This window comes from Nomascus leucogenys, chromosome 8, assembly GCF_006542625.1.
Source record: "Nomascus leucogenys isolate Asia chromosome 8, Asia_NLE_v1, whole genome shotgun sequence".
In the NCBI taxonomy this organism is placed as follows: domain Eukaryota; kingdom Metazoa; phylum Chordata; class Mammalia; order Primates; family Hylobatidae; genus Nomascus; species Nomascus leucogenys.
Window position 1 is genome coordinate 59315805 of NC_044388.1, and position 23642 is coordinate 59339446.

The window sequence follows — 23642 nt, forward strand, 5'->3', positions numbered from 1 at the left end:
GAATACTCTATGGGACTCAGTGACACTTCCGAAGGAAGCGGTGATGAATTTCAGCATAACAGGTAATATGATACATTTAAACAACCCATGTCCAGTTCCAAATATTATTTCTGTTGTATTTGCAGTGTGTATTTATTTAATTCTAGGGCATATTTTGACCATGACTTGAGGTAGGAAGGCTGTATGGTATGATAGAAGGTGCGCTGTCACAGGTTTGTGACTTCTGTGCTTTGTGACCTTGGGATTAAATTATTTGTCTAGTTTTTTCATTTTAAAAATGTTTATTGATCGTCACAAAATTAAAAGTAGAACTACCATATGATCCAGCAATCAATTAACAATGCTTTTCCCCAAAGTGCTGCTTTGGTTTGAAAGAGTCTGATGGGGAGAGGAGAACATGTCATCCTAGGTTCCTCTCTTGATAAACCTAGAAAATCAGATAGTAAACTGTGCTTAGTAAGGAAGACATCTAGCAAGAAGGGACATGGCTGTCAGGAAATGAAGGTGCCTGCCCCCTCCATGGAGATGGATTGCCAGGCTCTCTTGTAACTAGTGGTTAGGATCAAGGGCTTTGCAGATCAGAGATTTTGATTTGCATTCCCCGATCATTAGTGATGCTGAGCATTTTTTCATGTTTTCTGTCCATTTGTATATCTTCTTTTGAGAATTGTCTATTCATGTCCTTAGCCCACTTTTGTTTGGGATTTTTTTTTTTCTTGCTGAATTGTTTGAGTTCGTTGTAAATTCTGGATATTAGTCCTTTGTCAGATGTATAGATTGTGAAGGTTTTCTCCCACTCTGTGGGTTGTCTGTTTACTCTGCTGACTGCTCCTTTTGCCATGCAAAAGATCTTTAGTTTAATTAAGTCCCAGCTATTTATCTTTGTTTTTATTGCATTTGCTTTTGGTTTTTTGGTCATGAAATCCTTGCCTAAGCCAATGTCTAGAAGGGTTTTTCCAATGTTATCTTCCAGAATTTTGTTTTTTTTTTTTTTGAAGTGGAGTTTTGCTCTTGTTGCCCAGGCTGGAGTGCAATGGCGCGATCTTGGCTCACCACAAACTTTGCCTCCCGGGTTCAAGCAATTCTTCTGCCTTGGCCTCCTGGGTTGCTGGGATTACAGGCATGCACCACCATGCCTGGCTAATTTTTTGTATTTTTAAGAGAGATGGGGTTTCTCCCTGTTGGTCAGGCTGATCTTGAACTCCTGATCTCTGGTGATCCGTCCACCTTGGCCTCCCAAAGCACTGGGATTACATGTGTGAGCCACCGTGCCAGGCCTATCTTCTAGAATTTTTATAGTTTCAGGTCTTAGATTTAAGTCCTTCATCCATCTTGAGTTGATTTTTGTATAAGAAGAGGGATGAGGATCCAGTTTCATTCTCCTACATGTGGCTTGCTAATTATCCCAGCACCATTTGTTGAAAGGATATCCTTTCCCTACTTTATGTTTTTGTTTGCTTTGTCAAAGATCAGTTGGCTGTGTGTATTTGGGTTTATTTCTGGGTTCTCTATTCTGTTCAGTTGGTCTATGTACCTATTTTTATACCAGTACCGTGCTGTTTTCATGACTATGGCCTTGTAGTATAGTTTGAAGTCAGGTAATTTGATGCCTATAGATTTGTTCTTTTTGCTTAGTCTTGCTTTGGCTATGTGGGCTCTTTTTTGGTTCCATATGAATTTTTGGATTGTTTTTTCTAATTCTGTGAAGAATGATGGTGATATTTTACTGGAAATTGTATTGAATTTGTAGATTGCTTTTGGCAGTATGATCATTTTCACAATATTAATTTTACCCATCCATGAGCATGGGATGTGTTTCCATTTGTTTGTGTCATCTATGATTTCTTTCAGCAGTGTTTCATAGTTTTCCTTGTAGAGATCTTTTACATCCTTGGTTAGGTATATCCCTAAGTTTTTTTTTTTTTTTTTTTTTTGGAGATGGAGTCTCACTCTGTCACCCAGGCTGGAGTGAGTACAGTGGTGTGATCTCAACTCACTGCAACCTCTGCCTCCTGGGTTCAAGTGATTCTCCTGCCTCAGCCTCCTGAGTAGCTGGGATTACAGGTGCCCGCCACCACACCCAGCTAATTCTGTATTTTTAGTAGAGACCAGGTTTCACCATGTTAGCCAGGCTGATCATGAACTCCTGACCTCAGGTGATCCGCCCAACTCAGCCTCCCAAAGTGCTGGGATTACAGGCGTGAACCACTGCACCTGGCCCATCCCTAAGTTATTTTATTTTTTTTGCATCTATGGTAAAAGGGGTTGAGTTCTTGATTTGATTCTCAGCTTGGTTGCTGTTGGTATATAGAAGAGCTACTGATCTGTGTACATTAATTTTATATCTGGAAACTTTGCTGAATTCTTTTATCAGTTCAAGGAGCTTTCTGGAGGAATCTTTAGAGTTTTCTAGGTATACAATCATTATCATCAGCAAACAGAGACAGTTTGACTTCCTCTTTACCAATTTGGATGCCCTTTATTTCTGTCTCTTGTCTGATTGCTCTGGCTAGGACTTCCAGTACTATGTTGAAGAGGAGTGGTGAGAGTGGGCATCCTTGTCTTGTTCCAGTTCTCAGAGGGAATGCTTTCAGCTCTTCCCCATTCAGTATTATGTTGGCTGTGGGTTTGTCATAGATGGCTTTTATTACATTGAGACATGTCCCTTGTATGCCGATTTTGCTGAGAGTTTTAATCATAAAGGGATGCTGGATTTTGTTGAATGCTTTTTCTGCATCTATTGAGATGATCATGTGATTTTTGTTTTTAATTCTGTTTTTGTGGTGTATCACATTTATTGACTTGTGCATATTAAACCATTCCTGCATCCCTGGTATGAAACCCACCTGATGATGGTGGATTATCTTTTTGATATGTCATTGGATTCAGTTAGCTAGTATTTGTTAAGAATTTTAGCATCTATGTTCATCAGGGATATTGGTCTGTAGTTTTCTTTTTTGGTTATGTCCCTTCCTGCTTTTGGTACTAGGGTGATACTGGCTTCATAGAATGATTTAGGGAGGGTTCCCTCTTTCTCTATCTTGTGGAATAATGTCAGTAGGATTGGTACCAATTCTTCTTTGACTGTCTGGTAGAATTCTGCTGTGAATCTGTCTGGTCCTGGACTTTTTGGTGTTGGTAATTTTTAAATTCCAATTTGAATCTCGCTGCTTGTTATTGGTCTATTCAGGATATCTGATTCTTCCTGATTTAAGCTAAGAGGGTTGTATCTTTCCAGAAATTTATCCATCTCTTCTAGGTTTTCTAGTTTATGTGTGTAATGGTGTTCATAGAAGCCTTAAATGAACTTTTGTATTTCAGTGGTGTCAGTTGTAATATCTCCTGTTTCATTCTTACTGAGTTTATTTGGATTTTCTCTCTTCTTTTCTTGATTAGTCTTACTCATGGTCTATCAATTTTATTTATCTTTTCAAAGAACCAGCTTTTTGTTTCATTTATCTTTTGTATTGTTTTGTTTCAATTTCATCTAGTTCTGCTCTGATGTTGGTTATTTTTTTCTGCTGGGTTTGAGTTTGGTTTGTTCTTATTTCTCTAGTTCCTTGAGGTGTGACCTTAGATTGTGTTTGTGCTCTTTCAGACTTTTTGATGTAGGTGTTTAGGGCTATGAACTTTCCTCTTAGCATTGCCTTTGCTGTATCCCAGAGGTTTTGATAGGTTGTATCACTGTTGTCACTCGGTTCAAAGAATTTTTAAATTTCCATCTTGATTTCATTTTTGACCGAGTGATCATTCGGTAGCAGGTTATTTAATTTCCATGTATTTGCATGGTTTTGAAGGTTCCATTTGGAGTTGATTTCCAGTTTTATTCCACTATGGTCTGAGAGAGTGCTTGATATAATTTCAACTTTCTAGGCCAGGTGTGGTGGCTCACGCCTGCAATCCCAGCACTTTGGGAGGCCAAGGTGGGCAGATCACCTGAGGTCAGGAGTTCAAGACCAGCCTGGTCGACATGGTGAAACTCTGTCTCTACTAAAAATACAAAAAAATTAGCCAGGCATGGTGGCGCATGCCTGTAATGCCAGCTACTTGGGAGGCTGAGGCAGGAGAATCACTTGAACCTGGGAGGTGGAGGTTGCAGTGAACCAAGATTGCACTACTGCACTCCAGCCTGGGTGACAGAGCAAGACTCCATTTCAAAAAATAAAATAATCATAATAATAATTTCAGTTTTCTTAAATTTATTGAGGATTGTTTTGTGGTCTTCTCATATGGTCTATCTTGGAGAAAGTTCCAGGCGCCTGTTGAATAGAATGTATATTCTGCGATTGTTGGATGGAATGTTCTGTATATATCTGTTAAGTTCATTTGTTCCAGGGTATAGTTTAAATCCATTGTTTCTTTGTTGACTTTCTGTCTTGATGACCTGTTTAGTGCTGTCTGTAGAGTATTGAAGTCCCTCACTATTATTGTGTTGCTGTTTATCTCATTTCTTAGGTCTGTTAGTAATTGTTTTATAAATTTTGGAGCTCCAGTGTTAGGTGCATGTATGTTTAGGATTGTGTTATTTTTCTGTTGGACAAGGCCTTTTATCATTATATAATGTCCCTCTTTGTCTTTTTTAACTGCTGTTTCTTTAAAGTTTGTTTTGTCTGATATGAGAATAACTACTCCTGCTCGCTTTTGGTGTCCATTTGCATGAAATGTCTTTTTCCACTCCTTTACCTTAAGTTTATGTGAGTCCTTATGTGTTAGGTGAGTCTCTTGAAGACAGCAGATGGTTGGTGAAGTCTCATTCATTCTGCAATTCTGTATCTCTTAAGTGGAGCATTTAGGCCACTGTTAGTGGCCTATGTTAGTTATTGAGATGTGAGGTTAGTATTGAGATGTGAGGTACCATTCCATTCATCATGCTACTTGTTGCTTATATACCTTGGTTTTTGTTTGTATTATTGTATTTTTGTTTTATAGGTCCTGTGTGATTTATGCCTTAAAGAGGTTCTGTTTTGATGTGTTTCCAGGATTCAAGATTTAGAGCTCCTTTTAGCAGTTCTTGTAGTGGTGGCTTGGTAGTGGCAAATTCTCTCAGCATTTATTTGTCTGAAAAATACTGTCTTTTCTTCATATGTGAAGCTTATTTTCGCTGGATACTAAATTCTTGGCTGATAATTGTTTTGTTTGAGGAGGCTGAAGATAGGGCCCTAATCCCTTCTAGCTTGTAGGATTTCTGCTGAGAAATCTGCTGTTAATCTGGTAGGTTTCCTTTATAGGTTACCTGGTGCTTTTGTCTCACTGCTCTCAAGATTCTTTCCTTTGTTGGGAGGCTGAGGCTGGAGAGTGGTGTGAACCCAGGAGGAGGAGCTTGCCGTGAGCCGAGATCACGCCACTGCACTCCAGCCTGGATGACAGAGCGAGACTCCATCTCAAAAAAAAAAAAAAAGAAAGAAAAGAAAACCTGATGACAATGTGCCTCGCCGATGATCTTTTTGCGATGAATTCCCCGAGTGTTCTTTGTGCTTCTTGTATTTGGATGTCTTGGTCTCTAGCAAAGCCGGGGAAATTTTCCTTGATTATTCCCCCAAATATATTTTCCAAACTTTCGTATTTCTCCTTTCTTGGGAGTGCCGATTATTCTCATGTTTGGTCGTTTAGCATCATCCCAGACTTCTTGGAGGCTTTGTTCATATTTTCTTTTTCTTTTTTCTTTGTCTTTGTTGTGTTGGGTGAATTCGAAGATCTTGTCTTCGAGCTCTGACTTTTTTTTTCCTTTTCTTTTTTTGAGACAGAGTCTCGCTCTGTTGCCAGGCTGGAATGCAGTGGTGTGATCTCAGCTCACTGCAACCTTGGCCTCCTGGGTTCAAGCGATTCTTATGCCTCAGTCTCCCGAGTAGCTGGGATTATAGGCACATGCCACCATACCCAGCTAATTTTTGTATTTTTAGTATAGACGGGGTTTCACCATGTTGGCCAGGATGGTCTTGATCTCCTGACCTCGTGATCCACCCACCTTGGCCTCCCAAAGTGCTGGGATTACAGGCGTGAGCTACCATGCCCGGCTGACTTTCTTTCTTCTACTTGTTTGATTGTATTGCTGAGACTTTCCAGAGCATTTTGCATTTCTGTAAGTTGTCCATTGTTTCCTGAAATTTTGATTGTTTTTTATTTATGCTATTTCATTGAATAGTTCTCCTTTCACTTCTTGTATGATTTTTTTTTTTATTTCCTTACATTGGGCTTCATCTTCCTCTGGTGCCTCCCTGATTAGCTTAATAACTAACCTCCTGAATTCTTTTTCAGGTAAATCAGGGATTTCTTCTTGGTTTGGATCCATTGCTGGTGAGCTAGTATGATTTTTGGGGGGTGTTAAAGAACCTTATTTTGTCATAGTACTAGAGTTGGTTTTCTGGTTCTTTCTCATTTGGGTAGGCTCTGTCAGAGGGAAGGTCTAGGGCTGACTGCTGTTGTTCAGATTCTTTTGTCCCATGGGGTGTGCCCTTGATGTAGTACTCTCCCCCTTTTCCTATGGATGTGGCTTCCTGAGAGCAGAGCTGTAGAGATTATTATTTCTCTTCAGGATCTAGCCACCCAGCAAGTCTCTACTAGGCTCCAGGCTGGTACTGAGGGTTGTCTGTACAGAGTCCTGTGATGTGAACTGTCTGTGGGTCTCTCAGCCATGGATACCGTCACCTGTTCTGATGGAGGTGGCAGGGGGGTAAAATGGACTCTGTAATGGTTCTTAACTTTGGTGGTTTAATGCTCTATTTTTGTGCTGGTTGGCGTTTTGCCGGTAGGTGGTGATTTCCAGAGAGCATCAGCTATGGTAGTGTGGGGAGGAACAGGCGGTGGGCGGGGCCCTAGAACTCCCGAGAGTATATTTCCTTAGTCTTCAGTTACCAGGATAGGTAGGGAAGGACCACTGGATGGGGGCAGGATTAGGAGTTTCTGAACTCAGACTCTCCTTGGGTGGGTCTTGCTGCAACTGCTGTGGGGATAGGGGTGAGGTTCCCAGGTCAATGGAGTTATGTTCCTAGGAGGATTATGGCTGTCTCTGCTGAGCCATGCAGGTTGTCAGGGAAGTGGGGAAAAGTCAGCAGTCACAGGCCTCACCCAGCTCCCATGCAATCCAAAGGGCCGGTCTCACTCCCACGGTACCTCCCACCCCCAAAAGCACCAAGTCTGTTTCCAGGCAATGGGTGAGCAAGAAAGCAGGAGCTTTTAAAAGGGACTTGGTATGAATGGCATGTAAGGGAGAGAGTGAGGAAGTGTGGGGTCTTCATGACTTGCTTTGATGTCTTATCCATCAGGTGGTCTGGCTGGTGCCATTGTGGGCAGAACTAGGTTGTACATTGTTGTCTCAAGGCAATCTCCTGGTGGGGAGAATCTCAGGGAGTGCCTGGTTTGGTTCAACATTTGTTCCTTAGAATTTCTTTTTCTTTTTATTTTGTTTTGTTTGGTTTGGTTTGGTTTTGAGACAGAGTCTCACTCTGTCACCCAGGCTGGAGTGCAGTGGCGTGATCTTGGCTCACTGCAACCTCCGCCTCCTGGGTTCAAGCGATTCTCCTGCCTCGGCTTCCTGAGTAGCTGGGATTACAGGTCTATACCACCATACTCAGCTAATTTTTGTATTTTAGTAGAGATGGGGTTTTGCCATGTTGGCCAGGCTGGTCTCGAACTCCTGACCTCAAGTGATCCAACAGCCTCGCCCTCCCAAAGTGCTGAGATTACAGGCATGAGACACCCTGCCTGGCCTCCTTTGAATTTCTAAGCAAACATATAGTTAGATGAGCTTGCAGCACAGAGAGTCCCTCATGGAAAGAAGGTAAATGTTATAATTGCATTCCTTTTTCTTTTTTTCTTTAAGTTCATGGGTACATGTGCAGGATGTACAGGTTTGTTACATAGGTAAATGTGTGCCATAGTGATTTGCTGCACAGGTCATCCCATCACCTAAGTGTTAAGCCCGGCATCCATTAGTTGTTTTTCCTGATGTTCTGCCCCAACATACCCAGGCCCTAGTATGTGTTGTTCCCTGCAATGTGTCTGTGTGTTCTCATCATTCAGCTCCCACTTATAAGTGAGAACATGCAGTGTTTGGTTTTCTGTTCCTGTGTGAGTTTGCTATGGATGATGGCTTCGAGCTCCATCCATGTCCCTGCAAAGACATGATCTCATTGTTTTTATGGCTGCATAGTATTCCAAGGTGTGTATGTACCACATTTTCTTTATCCAGTCTATCATTGATGGGCGTTTAAGTTGATTCCATGTCTTTGCAATTGTGAATAGTGCTGCAGTGAACATAGGTGTGCATGTATTTTTATAATAGAATGATTTATATTCCTTTGGGCATATATCCAGTAATGGGATTGCTGGGTCAAATGGTATTTCTTTCTCTAGGTCTTTGAGGAATCACCACACTGCCTTCCATAATGGTTGAACTAATTTACACTCCCACCAACAGTGTAAAGCATTCCTTTTTCTCCACAACCTTGCCAGCATCTGTTGTTTGACTTTTAATAATAGCCATTCTGACTGGCATGAGATGATATCTCATTGTGGTTTTGATTTGCCTTTCTCTGATGATCAGTGATGTTGAGTTTTTTTCATATGTTTGTTGGCTGCATGAATACCTTCTTTTGAGAAGTGTCTGTTTATGTCCTTTGACCACTTTTTTTTTTTTTTTTTTGAGACGGAGTCTTGCTCTGTTGCCCAGGCTGAAGTGCAGTGGCGAGATCTTGGCTCACTGCAAGCTCCGCCTCCTGGGTTCACGCCATTCTCCTGCCTCAGCCTCCTGAGTAGCTGGGACTACAGGCGCCTGCCACCACGCCTGGCTAATTTTTTGTATTTTTTAGTAGAGACGGGGTTTCACCGTGTTAGCCAAGATGGTCTCGATCTCCTGACCTCGTGATCCACCCACCTCGGCCTCCCAAAGTGCTGGGATTACAGGCGTGAGCCACCGCGCCTGGCCGACCACTTTTTAATGGTTGTTTTTTTTTTTTTTTTTTTTTTTTTTTTTAACGTAATTGCATTCCTAAAGAGCTAAGTAAGAGATGGGGTAAAAGGAAAAAGGTAAAAATAATTCATTATTTTCTTTAAGAATGTGGGTACTCAGTTACAGCTTTCAGGAGTCAACTTGCCAAACTTAATACTTTGTAACTTCATGAATAGATCACATTTCTGTGGTTCATGGTTTTTAATTTACAAAGTGCCTCACAATTTCTACAGGAAGGAGGTATTACTCTTTCCATTCTTATAGCCAAAGAAACTGATGATTGTCTAGTAAATTCTGTAAGACTTTTGTTCTGTATCATAGCCCTTCTGGTTATGGAGTTGGCAGTGTAGTATGTTGGAAGCTTGATGTAGCCCTCATGGTATTTCTTCTGACCCTTATATATGTTTGCATTGATCCCCACGGCCCAATTAGCTAGTTACTTTTTTTTTTTTTTTTTTTTTTGATACGAAGTCTCACTCTGTTGCCCAGGCTGGAGTGCGGTGGTGCGATCTCGGCTCACTGCAAGCTCCGCCTCCCGGGTTCACACCATTCTCCTGCCCCAGCCTCCTGAGTAGCTGGAACTACAGGTGCCTACCACCATGCCGGGCTAACAATTAGCTAGTTACTTTTTTTTTTTTTTGAGACGGAGTCTCGCTCTGTCGCCCAGGCTGGAGTGCAGTGGTGCAATCTCAGCTCACTGCAAGCTCCGCCTCCCAGGTTCACGCCATTCTCCTGCCTCAGCCTCTCCGAGTAGCTGGGACTACAGGCGCCCGCCACCACGCCCAGCTAATTTTTTGTATTTCTAATAGTGACGGGGTTTCACCGTGGTCTCCATCTGCTGACCTCATGATCCGCACGCCTCGGCCTCCCAAAGTGCTGGGATTACAAGCGTGAGCCACCGTGCCCGACCTGCTAGTTACCTTTTAAGATATTTAAGATTACTTTTGTTGCATGGTTTTATAGACTTTCCCTGGAGCGATGAGTAAAATGTCCAATAAGATTAGTATTTTGGGGAGATCATGGAGCCTTACTCTAGACCAGCACTGTCCCGTAGAAATATAAGGTGAGCCAGATACTTAATTTAAAATTTTCTAGTAGTCACATTAAAGAAAAAAGTAGATTAATTTGAGCAGATTAAAAAAGTAGATTAAGTAGATTAATTTTATTAATATATTTTATTTAACCCAGAATATTGTATCCTGGAATAATAATATCCAGATTATTATTTTAACATGTAATCAATATTTTAAAATTATTAATGATACATTTTACATTCTTCTTTTGTGTACTGAGTCTTCATAATCCGATGTGTATTTTATGCTTACAGAGCATCTCAGTTGGTACTAGGCATGCTTTAAGTACTCTGATGAGTTGGACCTCACAGATTTAGACTCATGTATGTTTCACTCTTTTTTTTCCCTTCTTTCCCTCCTCATTAATTTGTGGCCGTTAGCTTTGCCTGTTCTTTCCTGGACTTTGCTGCCTTTTCTATTCTGCTTCTTCCAACTTATCTTGTACTTAACGTGGTGTATTCTTGGACTCTTTGTGAATCTGGTCTAAGCTATTTTCTAAGCCCGATTACAATTTGTCAGGAAAGGGCTGGTGACCTGGGAGGAGCCTGCAAGGAGGCTATTGTCTGAAACACACCCTTTTTTTTTTTTTTTTTTTTTTGAGATGGAGTCTCGCTCTGTCACCCAGGCTAGAGTGCAGTGGCATGATCTCGGCTCATTGCAACCTCCGCTTAGCGAGTTCAGGCGATTCTCCTGCCTCAGCCTCCTGAGTAGCTGGGATTACAGGGGTGCACCACCACGCCCAGCTAATTTTTGTATTTTTAGTAGAGATAGGGTTTCAATGTGTTGATCAGGCTGGTTTTGAACTCCTGACTTCGTGATGCACCCGCCTCAGCCTCCCAAAGTGCTGGGAGACGGAGACTTCTTTTTCTTTTTTTTTTTTTGAGACGGAGTCTCGCTCTGTTGCCCAGGCTGAAGTGCAGTGGCATGATCTTGGCTCACTGCAAGCTCCGCCTCCTGGGTTCACACCATTCTCCTGCCTCAGCCTCCCGAATAGCTGGGACTAGAAGCACCCACCACCATGCCCGGCTAATTTTTTGTATTTTTAGCAGAGACAGGGTTTCACCGTGTTAGCCAGGATGGTCTCCATCTCCTGACCTCGTGATCTGCCCGCCTCAGCCTCCCAAAGTGCTGGGATTACAGGCGTGAGCCACCGCACCTGGCCTACAGAATTTTTTCTAAGGTGTTTCTGTCTCTTCTTCAAGTGGAGTCCATTGAAATGGTGGTAGATTATTCCATTTTACACATTTGGGACAGTGAGTTTTATTTTCAATTTTAGAAATAAGTAGAATTTCAGAGAGAGAGAGTGAATATTGTGCTTAGTATATTTGGGAATAAAATATCTGTTGCAGATGATAGCCTTGTATAAACAAAATGCTCTTAAAAAAATTGAGTTGCAGAAGACAAAACTATCTTCATTTCTTTGCTGCTAAGGTAAGTTACTTCCAATGTTTGCAAGATCAACCACTTAATTGTGTAGTGTGTATATGTGTAAATACACGTGTGCATCTAAAGGACAATTTCAAAGTAATGTTATTTAATATGATTTCAACTTCTTACCACAGAAAAATCTGGACAAATACCCTAGCATAGTTATTTAAAATGATAAAATTTTAAAATAAAACATTGAAGTATGTTGATATGCATTGATATTCCATATTTCCTCTTAGAAACTGAGAAGATAAAGATATTTATCATTTACCTGAAGAATCCCGTGATTATCAGCTACAAAGAAGTCATGAAAATAGAAATCCATTTTGATTTGCAGTTCAACATATCACAAGCTTCCATTCAAGCTTTAGGAGAAGACAAACAGGTGGCAGGTTTCATTCTTTTGGATTATTTAAAAATGTTTTAGTATGTTTCATGTCTATTAAATGTCCTTGTTGGGTTTTGATGTGAATATTTGATCAAGCAGAAAACCTGGTCTTTTGAGTGCTGTGTAAAAAAGAGTTGAGAGTTCTGGATTTAAATCCCAGTTTTCCCTTTTGATGGGTCATTGTCTTGAGGTAGGATAGAAAGCCTCTTTGTTCCTTGAAATGCTTTTTTCTACTTAGTGTGAACAGCTGAAAGGTTTTCTAGGATAATATCACCCTGTTACCACCTTCTTCCTGGAGTCCCGAGGACACTGGCATTTCTGTCTCTCTCAACTCCCCCGGACCTAGGGGGAGTGTATTAGTCTGTTCTCATGCTGCTAATAAAGACATACCAGAGACTGGGTAATTTATAAAGGAAAGAGGTTTAATGGACTCCCCAGCTGGGAAGGCTTCACAATCATGGTAGAAGGCAAAGGAGGAGCAAAGTCACATCTTACATGGCAGCAGGCAAGAGAGTAGGGAAACTCCCCTTTATAAAACCATCAGATCTTGTGAGACTTACTGTCAGAACAGCATGGGAAAGACCCATCCCTATGATTCAATTACCTCCCATGGGGTCCCTCCCATGACATGTGGGAATTATGGGAGCTACACTTCAAGATGAGATTTGGGTGGGGACACAGCCAGACCATATCAGGGAGTCATTAGGAATAAAGTTTCTGAGGGACTTTTTCCACAGTTGTACCTGTTGGTCTTATCTTGTGGAAATGGTCTGTACTTCTCTAGACTGCTGTGGTCTCCAACTCTCTCTGTTTCCTATTTATTGACAGGAACAATAAACTTTTCTGTATCACAGATGGTAGACAGGGCAAAGAAATTTGTGACAAAAGGCAAAAAATACTGTGGTAATGGCCCATAGAAAGTTGAATTAAGAGCTCAGAGACCAGATAAGGAAGTCTTAGGCCGGCTTTCTTTTGGTTTGAGTTGTATATGAAGGTGTTTATATGTAACAAAGTGCTCTGAAAATAGTTTCCATAAACTCACCTTATTTTAATGACATGGTCTTTTTACAAAAATGCCATTTCATGGTTGAGGATGAGGATGAGAAATAAAGGGGAAATCAGTCACTTGATAAAAAACACCTCCTCCATCAAATTACGTATGTTCTGAAGACAAGTTTGCCTTAACTCACAAAAACATCAAAATCATGTGTCTTTCCACATTTCACAAAATGAATAATATGTTTTGAGGGGAGAATGAGGATTTTCCTGTGATAAAGCTGTAGTTCCTAGAATAGGAGGCCCCTATTCTAGGGAAAGGGGTTGGACTGAGGACCCTACAGTCGGGAACTCACTACAGACTCATCCTGAGAGAGACTCAGTGCCAGAGAGAAGCAGGGGTTAGATGTTATCCAACGGGATGAGACCTGGGCCAGAAACAGGAGAGGCTGGGAAGACAAGAGGAAAGAGTGCTTGGAGCAGGGGAATGGCTAGCCCGAGCTGGTCCTGGAGGGAGGTGGGGCCTGGAGAAGCCAGAAACAGTGGAATGATCCTTCAGGAGAGGACAAACTGAGGAACTTGACTAACTTCTGATTTATCAGTGTGTTTTGTTCTAAGCTTTAGGTTTTCCTTAAATTTTTTTTTTTTTAAAGATGACTACATTTCAAAGTTGACTTTTGTCTTGCATTTCAGATGTTGCCTGACCAGATGAAAATCTCCTCAGAACTTTTTAGTAAGTCTGATAAAGAAGACAGGGAGAGTCCCCGTGGCCTTGAAAGAGAAACAGGTATATTGGGAAGTAACAAAATTCTGACCCTGAGTTTCCTGTAAAAGCGATGAAACCTTAGTTGGAAGAGGTCACTGGAAACCTGTGGTCATATGAGTGATGCATGTCTGATGGCACTTCTGGAGGAAGAAGAGTTGCTGATAGCCTTGAATTGTTTTCTACACCTGATAAGGTCTCTCTTGTGGGTCAACTGGAAATTACAAAGGAGAAGAAATGATGGGGTTTCGGGGAGGCAGGACATGGGGGTAGGGAAGGTCTTGTCTACCCACAAAGTTGGCCCTGCACTAGACCATGTTTCTCTTTTGAGTTACACCCCAAGGCTGTTTTCCCAAGTGCCCATAGATTTCTTTTCTTTTCTTTTTTTTTTTTTTTTTTTGAGACGGAGTCTTGCTCTGTTGCCCAGGCTGGAGTGTAGTGGCACGATCTCGGCTCACTGCAACCTCTGCCTCCTGGGTTTAAGCGACTCTTCTGCCTCAGCCTCCCGAGTAGCTGGTACTACAGGTGTGTGCCACCACGCCCAGCTAATTTTTTGTATTTTCAGTGGAGACGGGATTTTGCCATGTTGGCCAGGCTGGTCTCAAACTCCTGGCCTCAAGTGATCTGCCCACTTTGGCCTCCCAAAGTCCTGGGATTACAGACGTGAGCCAACACGCCAGCCTGTACCCATAGATTTCTGATGGGAGGTTTGAGGCAGGACCTAATTACCAGGTCTTACCAAAGGATGGAGAGGTACCAGAGGGGGCATCCCATGAAGACCACTGGTGAGTATGTCAGCGTGTGCACGGTTATTATATTAAATGTCTTTTTCTTAATTTGTATAGAGCAGGCAGAAGAATCCACCAACGTGGTGGAGTTTCTGAGTGCTGAAGATGACCGTTGCCTAATAACTCTCCACTTAAATGACCAATCTGAGCCACCTGTTACCGGGGAACCTGCCCCCGATAGTCACGTAGGTTCTTTTCTATTTTCCCTAAGCGTCGGCCAGGTTGAGAAATAAAGGGACAGACTACAAAATAGAGAAATTTTAAAGCTGGGCATCCGTGGGAGACATCACATGTTGGTAGGTTCCGTGATGCCCCCTGAGCTGTAAAACCAGCAAGTTTTTATTAGGGATTTTCAAAAGGGGAGGGAGTGTACAAATAGGGTGTGGGTCACAGAGATCACATACTTCACAAGGTAATAGAATATCACAAGGCAAATGGAGGCAGGGCGAGATCACAGGACCACAGGACCGGGGCGAAATTAAAATTGCTAATGAAGTTTCGGGCACCACTGTTATTGATAACATCTTATCAGGAGACAGGGTTTGAGAGCAACTGGTCTGACCAAAATTTATTAGGCGGGAATTTCCTCGTCCTAATAAGGCTGGGAGCGCTATGGGAGACTGGGGCTTATTTTATCCCTACAGACTCGACCATAGAAGACGGCCACACCCAAGGGGGCCATTTTAGAGGCCCACCCTCAGGGGTGCATTCTCTTTCTCAAGGATGTTCCTTGCTGAGAGAAAGAATTCAGCGATATTTCTCCCATTTGCTTTTGAAAGAAGAGAAATATGGCTCTGTTCTGCCCGGCTCACCAGGCAGTCAGAGTTTAAGGTTATCTCTCTTATTCCCTGAACATTGCTGTTATCCTGTTCTTTTTTCAAAGTGCCCAGATTTCATATTGTTCAAACACACATGCTCTACAATTTGTGCAGTTAACGCAATCATCACAGGGTCCTAAGGCGACATCCTCCTCAGCTGATAGGATTAAGAGATTAAAGTAAAGACAGGCATAGGAAATCAAGGGTATTGATTGGGGAAGTGAGAAGTGTCCATGAAATCTTGACAATTTATGTTCAGAGATTGAGTAAAGACAGGCATAAGAAATTATACAAGTATTAATTTGGGGAACTAATAAATGTCCATGAAATCTTCACAATCCACGTTCTTCTGCCATAGCTTCAGCCGGTCCCTCCGTTCGGGGTTCCTGACTTCCCGCAACAACCCGTGAGTACAGGGAGTGGGGCTCAAGTTTCATATCTGTCTCCACTGGGACAGTGACAGGTGGAAGCCACCTTTCCTGGTTCATGGACCATTTTCTCCTGACCAACCATCTGTCAATTTAAAACAATTTTTTTAAGACAAGGCCTTGTTTTGCCATCATAGCTCACTGCAGCCTCAGCCTCCCAGGCTCATGTAATCCTCCTGCTTCAGCTTCTTGGGTAGCAAGAACTACAGGTGGTGCCACCATGCCTGGCTCATCTTAAAATTTTTTATAGAGATGGAGTCTTGCTCCATTGCCCAGGCTGTTCTCAAACTCCTGACCTTAAGAGATTCTCCCATCTTGGCTTCCCAAATCTCTGGGATTACAGGCATGAGCCACCATGCCCCATCAGCCGTCTGTCAATTTTTTGACCATCACCTCCTTGAGATTGGTTTTGCCTCCATGTTTGTGTATTCTCTTTTCTTTACTTTTCTTTTTTCTTTTTTTTTTTTTTTTTTAAGACTGAGTTTTGCTAATGGCACGATCTTGGCTCACTGCCACCTCTGCCTTCTGAGTTCAAGCAATTCTCCTGCTTCAGCCTCCCGAGTAGCTAGGATTATAGGGGCATGCCACCATGCCTGGCTAATTTTTGTATCTTTAGTAGAGACTAGGTTTCGCCATGTTGGCCAGACTGGTCTCAAACTCCTGACCTCAGGTGATCACCTACCTTGGCCTCCCAAAGTGTTGGGATTACAGGCATGAGCAACTGCACCTGGCTGTGTATATTCTCTTTTCATTCAACTCGGCTTTTCCTTGGAATGCATGACTTGTTTGGCCTCTGCCTTATTTCTTCATTTGAGATCTAGAGACTGAAGGAGCCTAATGTTTGGGAGTGAGACTTAGCTCCTCCCTGGCCTGAAATGAGAATGAACTATTAGCAGCTGAATGCTGCAGCCCCTTGAGAGGCAGGAGGGCTTGAGGACAGGGCCCTGAAGATACCCAACAAACAGAACTCAAAAAAACAAACTCCATATTAAAATCAAGCACAAACATGTATTCATCACAGCATGTATGAAAATTAATGTAAAAACAAAAATTTTAAAAATATAAATATCAAGTACAGTTGAATAATCCACCAGAAAGATTAAACTTGCCCTAAATCTCTAATCTTTTATAATCCAGGCTTAATTTCAAAATGCTTTATGTTTTAAACAGAAATTACCCTTCTGGGGTGGGTGCAGTGGCTCACACCCATAATCCCAGCACTTTGGGAGGTCAAGGTAGGTGGATCATCTGAGGTCAGGAGTTTGAGACCAGCCTGGCCAACATAGCGAAACTCCGTCTCTAGTAAAAATACAAAAAAAAAAAAAAAAAAAAGTTAGCTGGGTGGTGGTACGTGCCTGTAATCCCAGCTACTCTGGAGGCTGAAGCAGGATAATGGCTTGAACCCAGGAGGCAGAGGTTGCAGTGAGCCAAGATTGCACCACTGCACTCCAGCCTGGGCGATAAGGCAAGACTACACCTCAAAAAAAAAGAAAAAAGAAAAATAACCCTCCTCTTTGATTTTGGTTCTTCTGAAATGTAGAGAGGCTTGTCTTTGCAAAAAATACTCCCCTACTTTCTTTTGCCATCTGACTTAGTATATTGAAGTAAATTAGGCACAGTATTGAGATTGGTCTGCTTTTGAACAGTCATCCACCATCTTTTCTGTTGCAAATGTTTTATTAGAAAGGATTTTGTCATCCTATACGACAGCAACTTGGTTGAGAATTGACTGATGGAATAATCCTTTTCTTCCTCTCCATACTTCTTTGCCTTTATATTATATGAGAGCCCAGTCTTCTAGAAGGGTACTTCTCTTATCTCTAGCTTTGTAGAATATGTTTAGTTATACATAAGAGGCACTAACACCCCTCTAAAAATTCTCATTTATGATCTGTGCTTGTAGAAGTCTCATTACAGAAAACATCTCTTCTCTGAGAGTAATCAAGATTCAAGTACCAGTGAACTATCTTGGACCAGTAACCAAAAAAGGAAAACCCTAAAATCATATTCTGGTAGAAAGAAGACAAGAACCAGAAGTAATTTGAGAGGTAAGTCTGTCATGTCTTCTTTTGAATCACTTTTCAAATAGTGATTTTCAAATCAGATATTTATTTTTCAGTATATAATAGGAGTGGGTCCAAAGAAATATATGACTATGGGGCCAGCTTTCCCTGCTACAGTTACACTGGAAAGGCAAAATGTACTGTGTACATGAAACAGAAGAACATGAAATTAACCAACAATTGTTACAGATGAGTTTTGTATAAATGGAGTAGAAATTCAGATAAGAGGAATCTGTCATGAGCTGGAAACATCAGGAAAATCTTTAAGGAAGAGGTGGGTGGGACTTGAATTAACCCTTGGAAAAAATAGAATGTGAAGAGGAGAAACGGATGCATTCTTAGGTAGGTAAAACTACAAGGGCATGCATGGTGGCTCACACCTCTAATCCCGGCACTTTGGGAGGCCGAGGTGGGAGGGTTGTTTGAGCCCAGGAGTTTGAGACCAGCCTGGGCAATGTGGTGAGACCACACCTCTAGAAAATTAAAACATTAGCTGGGCATGGTGGCGTGTGCCTGTGGTCCCAGCTACCCGGGAGGCTGAGGCAGGATTGCTTGAGCCCAGGAGGTCAAGGCTGCAGTGAGCAGTGATCGTGCCACTGCACTGCAGCTCAGACGACAGAGTGAGACCCTGTCTCAAACAAAACAAACTACCAGGACACAACAAGGATGTGAGGGTGACATTCAGGGACAAAGTCTAGAGCAGAGAATTCATGCTGAGTGGTGAGGAACTGAGTGGTGAGGAACAAGGTTGAATAATCAGGAAAGGATCTTAAGAGTAGACATTTCCGGAAGCTGTGGGAAGTGGGAATTGCTTTTAGCCTTAGCATATTGGGAGAGGGAGTCGTGAATTTTTATGCCTCATGAGTTTATATGTTGTGCACTTGTTTTCTTTCAATTTAGTCTTGCCAGTTTTCCCTCCCAGTAGTGGCAGTGGCCGTGAGAAAGACCAAGTAAGTACATTGTATCTGGGTTGCTGTGTGCCCTATGAGTTAAACTGCATTTATTTCTCCAAAAACAACTTTCAGAAATATGAAAATAACAAAATATTGGTTTACTAATATGTGAATCACTGCCAATAGAAATTGCAAGGACTTCTAAACATTTAATATGACTCTTGGGTAAGTATTTAAGGTCTTTTAGGCTGGGCGTGGTGGTTCACGCCTGTAATCCCAGCACTTTGGGATGCCAAGGTGGGTGGATCACTTGAGTCTGGGAGTTCGAGCCTGGGCAACATGGTGAAACCCCGTCTCTACAAAAAATACAAAAATTAGCAAGGCGTGGTAGCCCATGCTTATAGTGCCAGCTACGCAGGAGGCTGAGGTGGGAGGATGGCTTGAGCCTGGGAGGTGGGGTTTGCAGTGAGCCAAGATTGCACCACTGCGCTGCAGCCTTGGTGACGGAATGAGACACCCTGTCTCAGAAAAAAAAAAAAAAAAAGATTTAGGGTCTTTTTTTTTACTGTTCCCAAATGTTGCTGGAGGATGTTTATTATGAATGATGCTAAAATTCTGGGCTATTCCAATTTCCTGCAAATTTACTCTTTTGAATTTATGTTTTGATGTAAACTTGTTGGTTTAGTTCTTCCCTTAGTTTTTTCTAAAGCTTTTAATGGTTTAATTATTGAGACATTTATTTTGCAAGTGCTTAGGATACCTTCCAGCTTATATAAATATTGAATAAACCCTCAAAGTTTCTTCATTTCCCTTCACTTATCCTTGTTTTATATCAAAGTAGTTAAGAATAGAGACAGCAGTGTCTGCACCAATTCAAAGCCAATTTTTGCCTTTTATTCACTGAATTACCTCTCTCAGCAGTTGGTTTTTGTTTTGTGTCATATGAGCTATGTATACAGTACAGAGTATATCAGCAAGTTCAGAGCGTTTTATAAGGAGCACCTGCTGTGATTCTGAGAGTATCGACAGTGCCCTGCTTGCTTATGCAGAAATAGTTTGGTTAGGGTTTTAATCACATCTTCATCTTCTTTCTTCCATCAGCCTGGGATGTGTTGCCCTCTGTTCACCTGAAGGGCTCTCATGCTCTGTAAGGAGAGGGGTGGGTTAAACCTATGAGCCAGAGTAAGTATTTATTCATTGAATAGTTCAACCTGAAATAATGAGTTATCAGTTAGAAATGAACCCAAGGAACAGTTTCTAGTAAATACAGCTTTTATTTGAAATAAACACCAAAGAAATACCACAGCTTCAAAAATCTTTTTTTTTTTTTTTTTTTTTTTTTTTTGAGACAGAGTCTTGCTGTTGCCCAGGCTGAAGTGCAGTAGTGCGATCTCAGCTCACTGCAACCACCACCTCTCAGGTTCAAGTGATTCTCCTGCCTCAGCCTCCTGAGTAGCTGGGATTACAGGCATCTGCCACCACGCCCAGCTAATGTTTGTATTTTCAGTAGAGACAGTTTTGCCATGTTGGCCAGGCTGGTTTTGAACTCCTGACCTCAAGTGATCCACCTGCCTTGGCCTCCCAAAGTGCTGGGATTACAGGCGTGAGCCGCCGTGCCTGGCCACAGCTTAAAAAATCTATAAATTTAAGCTGTGTCTCTGGCGAGAAATCTATTTTGATTTTCAGTGAGGGCATTGCTGACTTTCTACAAATACTGGTATTCAAAAAAAATACTTCTCTCTGTATAAGAGAATAATTGACAGCAGAGGTCAGCAAATTTTTTCTGTAAAGGGCCAGAGAGTAGATACTTTTGGCTTTCTGAGCCATGCAATCTCTTTGGCAACTACTCATCTGTGCCTTTGTAGCCAGAAAACAGCCAGAGACAGAATGGAAACACATGGGTATGCTGTGTTCTAATAAAACTTTGCTTTCAAGAACAGCAACAGATTAGAGTTTGCCAGCCCCTGATACAGAGCAGTGGTTCTCAAACACTAGTCGCCATCACAATGACCAGGATGGCTTGCTAAAATATAGATTGCTGGGTCCTGTCCCTAGAGTTTTGAATTGAATAGATGAGACTTGAGAATTTGCATTTCCATCAAGTTCCCAGATACTGCTCATGCGCCAGTCTCGACCACACTTCGAGACCACACTTAGAGTTATCTACTGAAATATGACTTCATGTTCTCGCAATTCAGGGATCTCATGATCTTAGCATTTATTTTTTTGTGGCCACTGTTTATTAGATGTGTCTTTGAAAAACTAAAAAGAGAAGCTCAATAGCATTTATAGCAAACTTTGCATGGAAGCACAAGGAGAAATTTCCTATTCAGTAAAAATGCAGTCAGAATTTTATTTACTGCAGTAAAATCTCAATTAACTCAATTAATCCTCAAGAAGGAAGGATTTAGTTAATGTAATTTTCCTGCTAATTAAAATTTAAATCTAATATCCCCTTACACTAATTCTAATTGTTAGATATTTTATTTTCCTAGCTTAGTAAGCTGAGTAAAGGAAATATAATCGAATCATTGATCATTTAGGATTTTCACTAGGATCATTAGGCAGATCAGTTCTCATGCTGTAATAGAATAGAGGCAGGTAGAGCAGGAATGTTTAAATGAGTAGTCACTTTGCTTTGACCCTAGGACTTTAGACAGGCACATTCCCTCTGTCTCTGTCTCGTGCACTTTGTCTCTCTCTTAACTAAATCTCTGAAATAAGCTTGCTTTATTCTCCCTCCCCTTTGGTTTTTACTAATGTATTTAATAAAAGTACTATTATTCGAAAATGTCTTTAAGGTAATTTTAATAAAAATAGTAATGTAGTTCCTAAGGGAAAACATTTCCGTCTCAATACATGCATTAAAAATAATTCAGAGTCAAGGTTTGAATCTATTGTCCATTTGAGGGGAGCAGTACTTTAATGCAGAGTAATCAGAAGATAACTGGAGATTGGCTAGGTGCAGTGGCACACGCCTGTAATCTCAGCACTTTGGGAGGCCAAGGTGGGCGGATCACCTGAGGTCGGGAGTTTGAGGCCAGCCTGGCCAACGTGGCGAAACCCCATCTCTACTAAAAATACAAAAAAATGAGCTGGGCGTGGTGATGCATGCCTATAATTCCAGCTACTCACGAGCCTGAAGCACGAGAATTGCTTGAACTCAGGTGGGGGTTGCAGTGAGCTGAGGTCACGCTACTGCACTCCAGCCTGGGTGACCGAGTGACTCCGTCTTAAAAAGATAACTGGAAATTGGAAATTTAATAATCTATAAGATCCTTTCCAACTGTGAAAACCAGAGTCTAGGATCAGGTGCCAGCCTCTCTCTTTTTACCTAACAGAATTTATGATTTCCAAGGACTCACGAGATTTTCATTTCTGTATCTCCTGAAAGCATAAATGATCTAGTTCAGATTCAGTACCATGGCATTAAGCTAATATCCACCTCTCGACTAAAAACATACAGAAATTCTTAGTAGAATTAGCATTTATTTTCAAATGGAGTAAATCTAATACTTAAGCTTCTTAAAGTAATATTGAAAATGTCTTAGAATATTTTGATAACTTGTTTTTAATTATGAATGTTAACACTTAAAAAAGATACTATATTTTAGGCTAAGCTTCTATCACCATCACAGAAAGACATACCCAAGCAAAATAGCACCGCATCTCCAAAGACTTCTGAAAAAAAATTCCAAGATAGTTTTGCTTTTTTGACTGCTGAAGATTCTGCCCAGAAAACAGGTACATGATTTTCTGTTGACTTACATAGGAAAAAATTTGTATTTGGGACAGGTAGTTTGAAGTAAACAAAACATTTTTATTTTAATATCTATTACAGAAATTATGAAGATAACATTGTTCTTTACCTTAATGTCTCTTATTAGCAAATTAACAGGGATATGAATTTTCAATTTTGCTGTGCTATTTGAGATCATCTTGTGCCCAAGAATTGCTGGTATCTTCTTTTTTTAAAGAAGCAAGATATCTCAAATGATGACCTGTAGCAAGGTTTGGTAAACATTTTTTGTAAAGTTCCAATAGTAAACGTTTTTTGCTTTTTGATCCATATGGTTTCTTTTTCTTTTTTTTTGACACGGAGTCTTGCTCTGTCACCCAGGCTGGAGTGCAATGGTGTGATCCTGGCTCACTGCAACCTCCACCTCCCAGGTTCAAGCGATTCTCCTGCCTAAGCCTCCCATGCCTGGCTAATTTTTGTATTTTTAGTTGAGATGGAGTTTCGCCATATTGGCCAGTCCAGTCTGGAATTCCTGACCTCAAGTGATCTGCCTACCTTGCCCTCCCAAAGTGCTAGGATTACAGGCGTGAGCCACCACGGCCAGCCTTGATCCATTTCGTTTCTGTTGTAACTATTCAACTCTGCAGTTGTTGCACAAAATTGGCCATGGATAAGATGTAAGCCAATGGGGTGGCTGTCTTTCCATAAAACTTTATTTATAAAATCAGGTAGCAGACTGGATTTGGCTTGGGGGCCAGAGTTTGCCAACCCTTAACCTACAGGCTTTTTCTTAACCCTCACTGTATTTTATTTTAACTCTCTGCATTTTTCAGTTTGTTAAGAATATGATTTTATTATTAACAATATTAATATTGTTTATTATTCCGCAGTTCAGCACATTGCCAGGCATACAATGATATTTAGTAAGTACTTCAATAATAATCTGTTAGTGTAGCTGCCACTGGAAGAAAATAAGTAGGGAAAATAAAAAAGTAGAGAGGAAAATGTAACATTAAAGAATAAAAGGGGTCAGGCGCAGTGGCTCACTCCTGTAATCCCAGCACTTTGGGAGGCCAAGGCGGGCGGATCACCTGAGGTCAGGAGTTCGAGACCAGCCTGACCAATATGGTGAAACCTCATCTCTACTAAAAATACAAAAATTAGCCAGACATGGTGGCGGGCACCTGTAGTCCAAAGTACTTGGGAGGCTAAGACAAGAGAATTGCTTGAACCGGGAGGCGGAGGTTGCAGTGAGCCAAGATCGTGCGACTGCACTCCAGCCTGGGTGACAGAGTGAGACTCTGTCTCACAAAGAAAA

General features: G+C 41.4%; 1 protein-coding gene across 2 annotated transcripts in view; it reads left to right on the forward strand.

Annotated features, from left to right (window-relative positions):
* SYCP2L (synaptonemal complex protein 2 like) overlaps nucleotides 1-23642 on the forward strand; it is a 106446-nt gene that overhangs the window by 26159 nt on the left and 56645 nt on the right. For both annotated transcript variants that reach the window (XM_030817288.1, XM_030817287.1), the window contains 8 exons: nucleotides 2-62; nucleotides 11688-11833; nucleotides 13526-13619; nucleotides 14441-14568; nucleotides 15560-15607; nucleotides 17533-17677; nucleotides 18593-18642; nucleotides 22200-22329. In XM_030817288.1, coding sequence (XP_030673148.1) covers nucleotides 2-62; nucleotides 11688-11833; nucleotides 13526-13619; nucleotides 14441-14568; nucleotides 15560-15607; nucleotides 17533-17677; nucleotides 18593-18642; nucleotides 22200-22329 — 802 coding nt within the window. The remainder of the gene's footprint in view (nucleotide 1; nucleotides 63-11687; nucleotides 11834-13525; nucleotides 13620-14440; nucleotides 14569-15559; nucleotides 15608-17532; nucleotides 17678-18592; nucleotides 18643-22199; nucleotides 22330-23642) is intronic.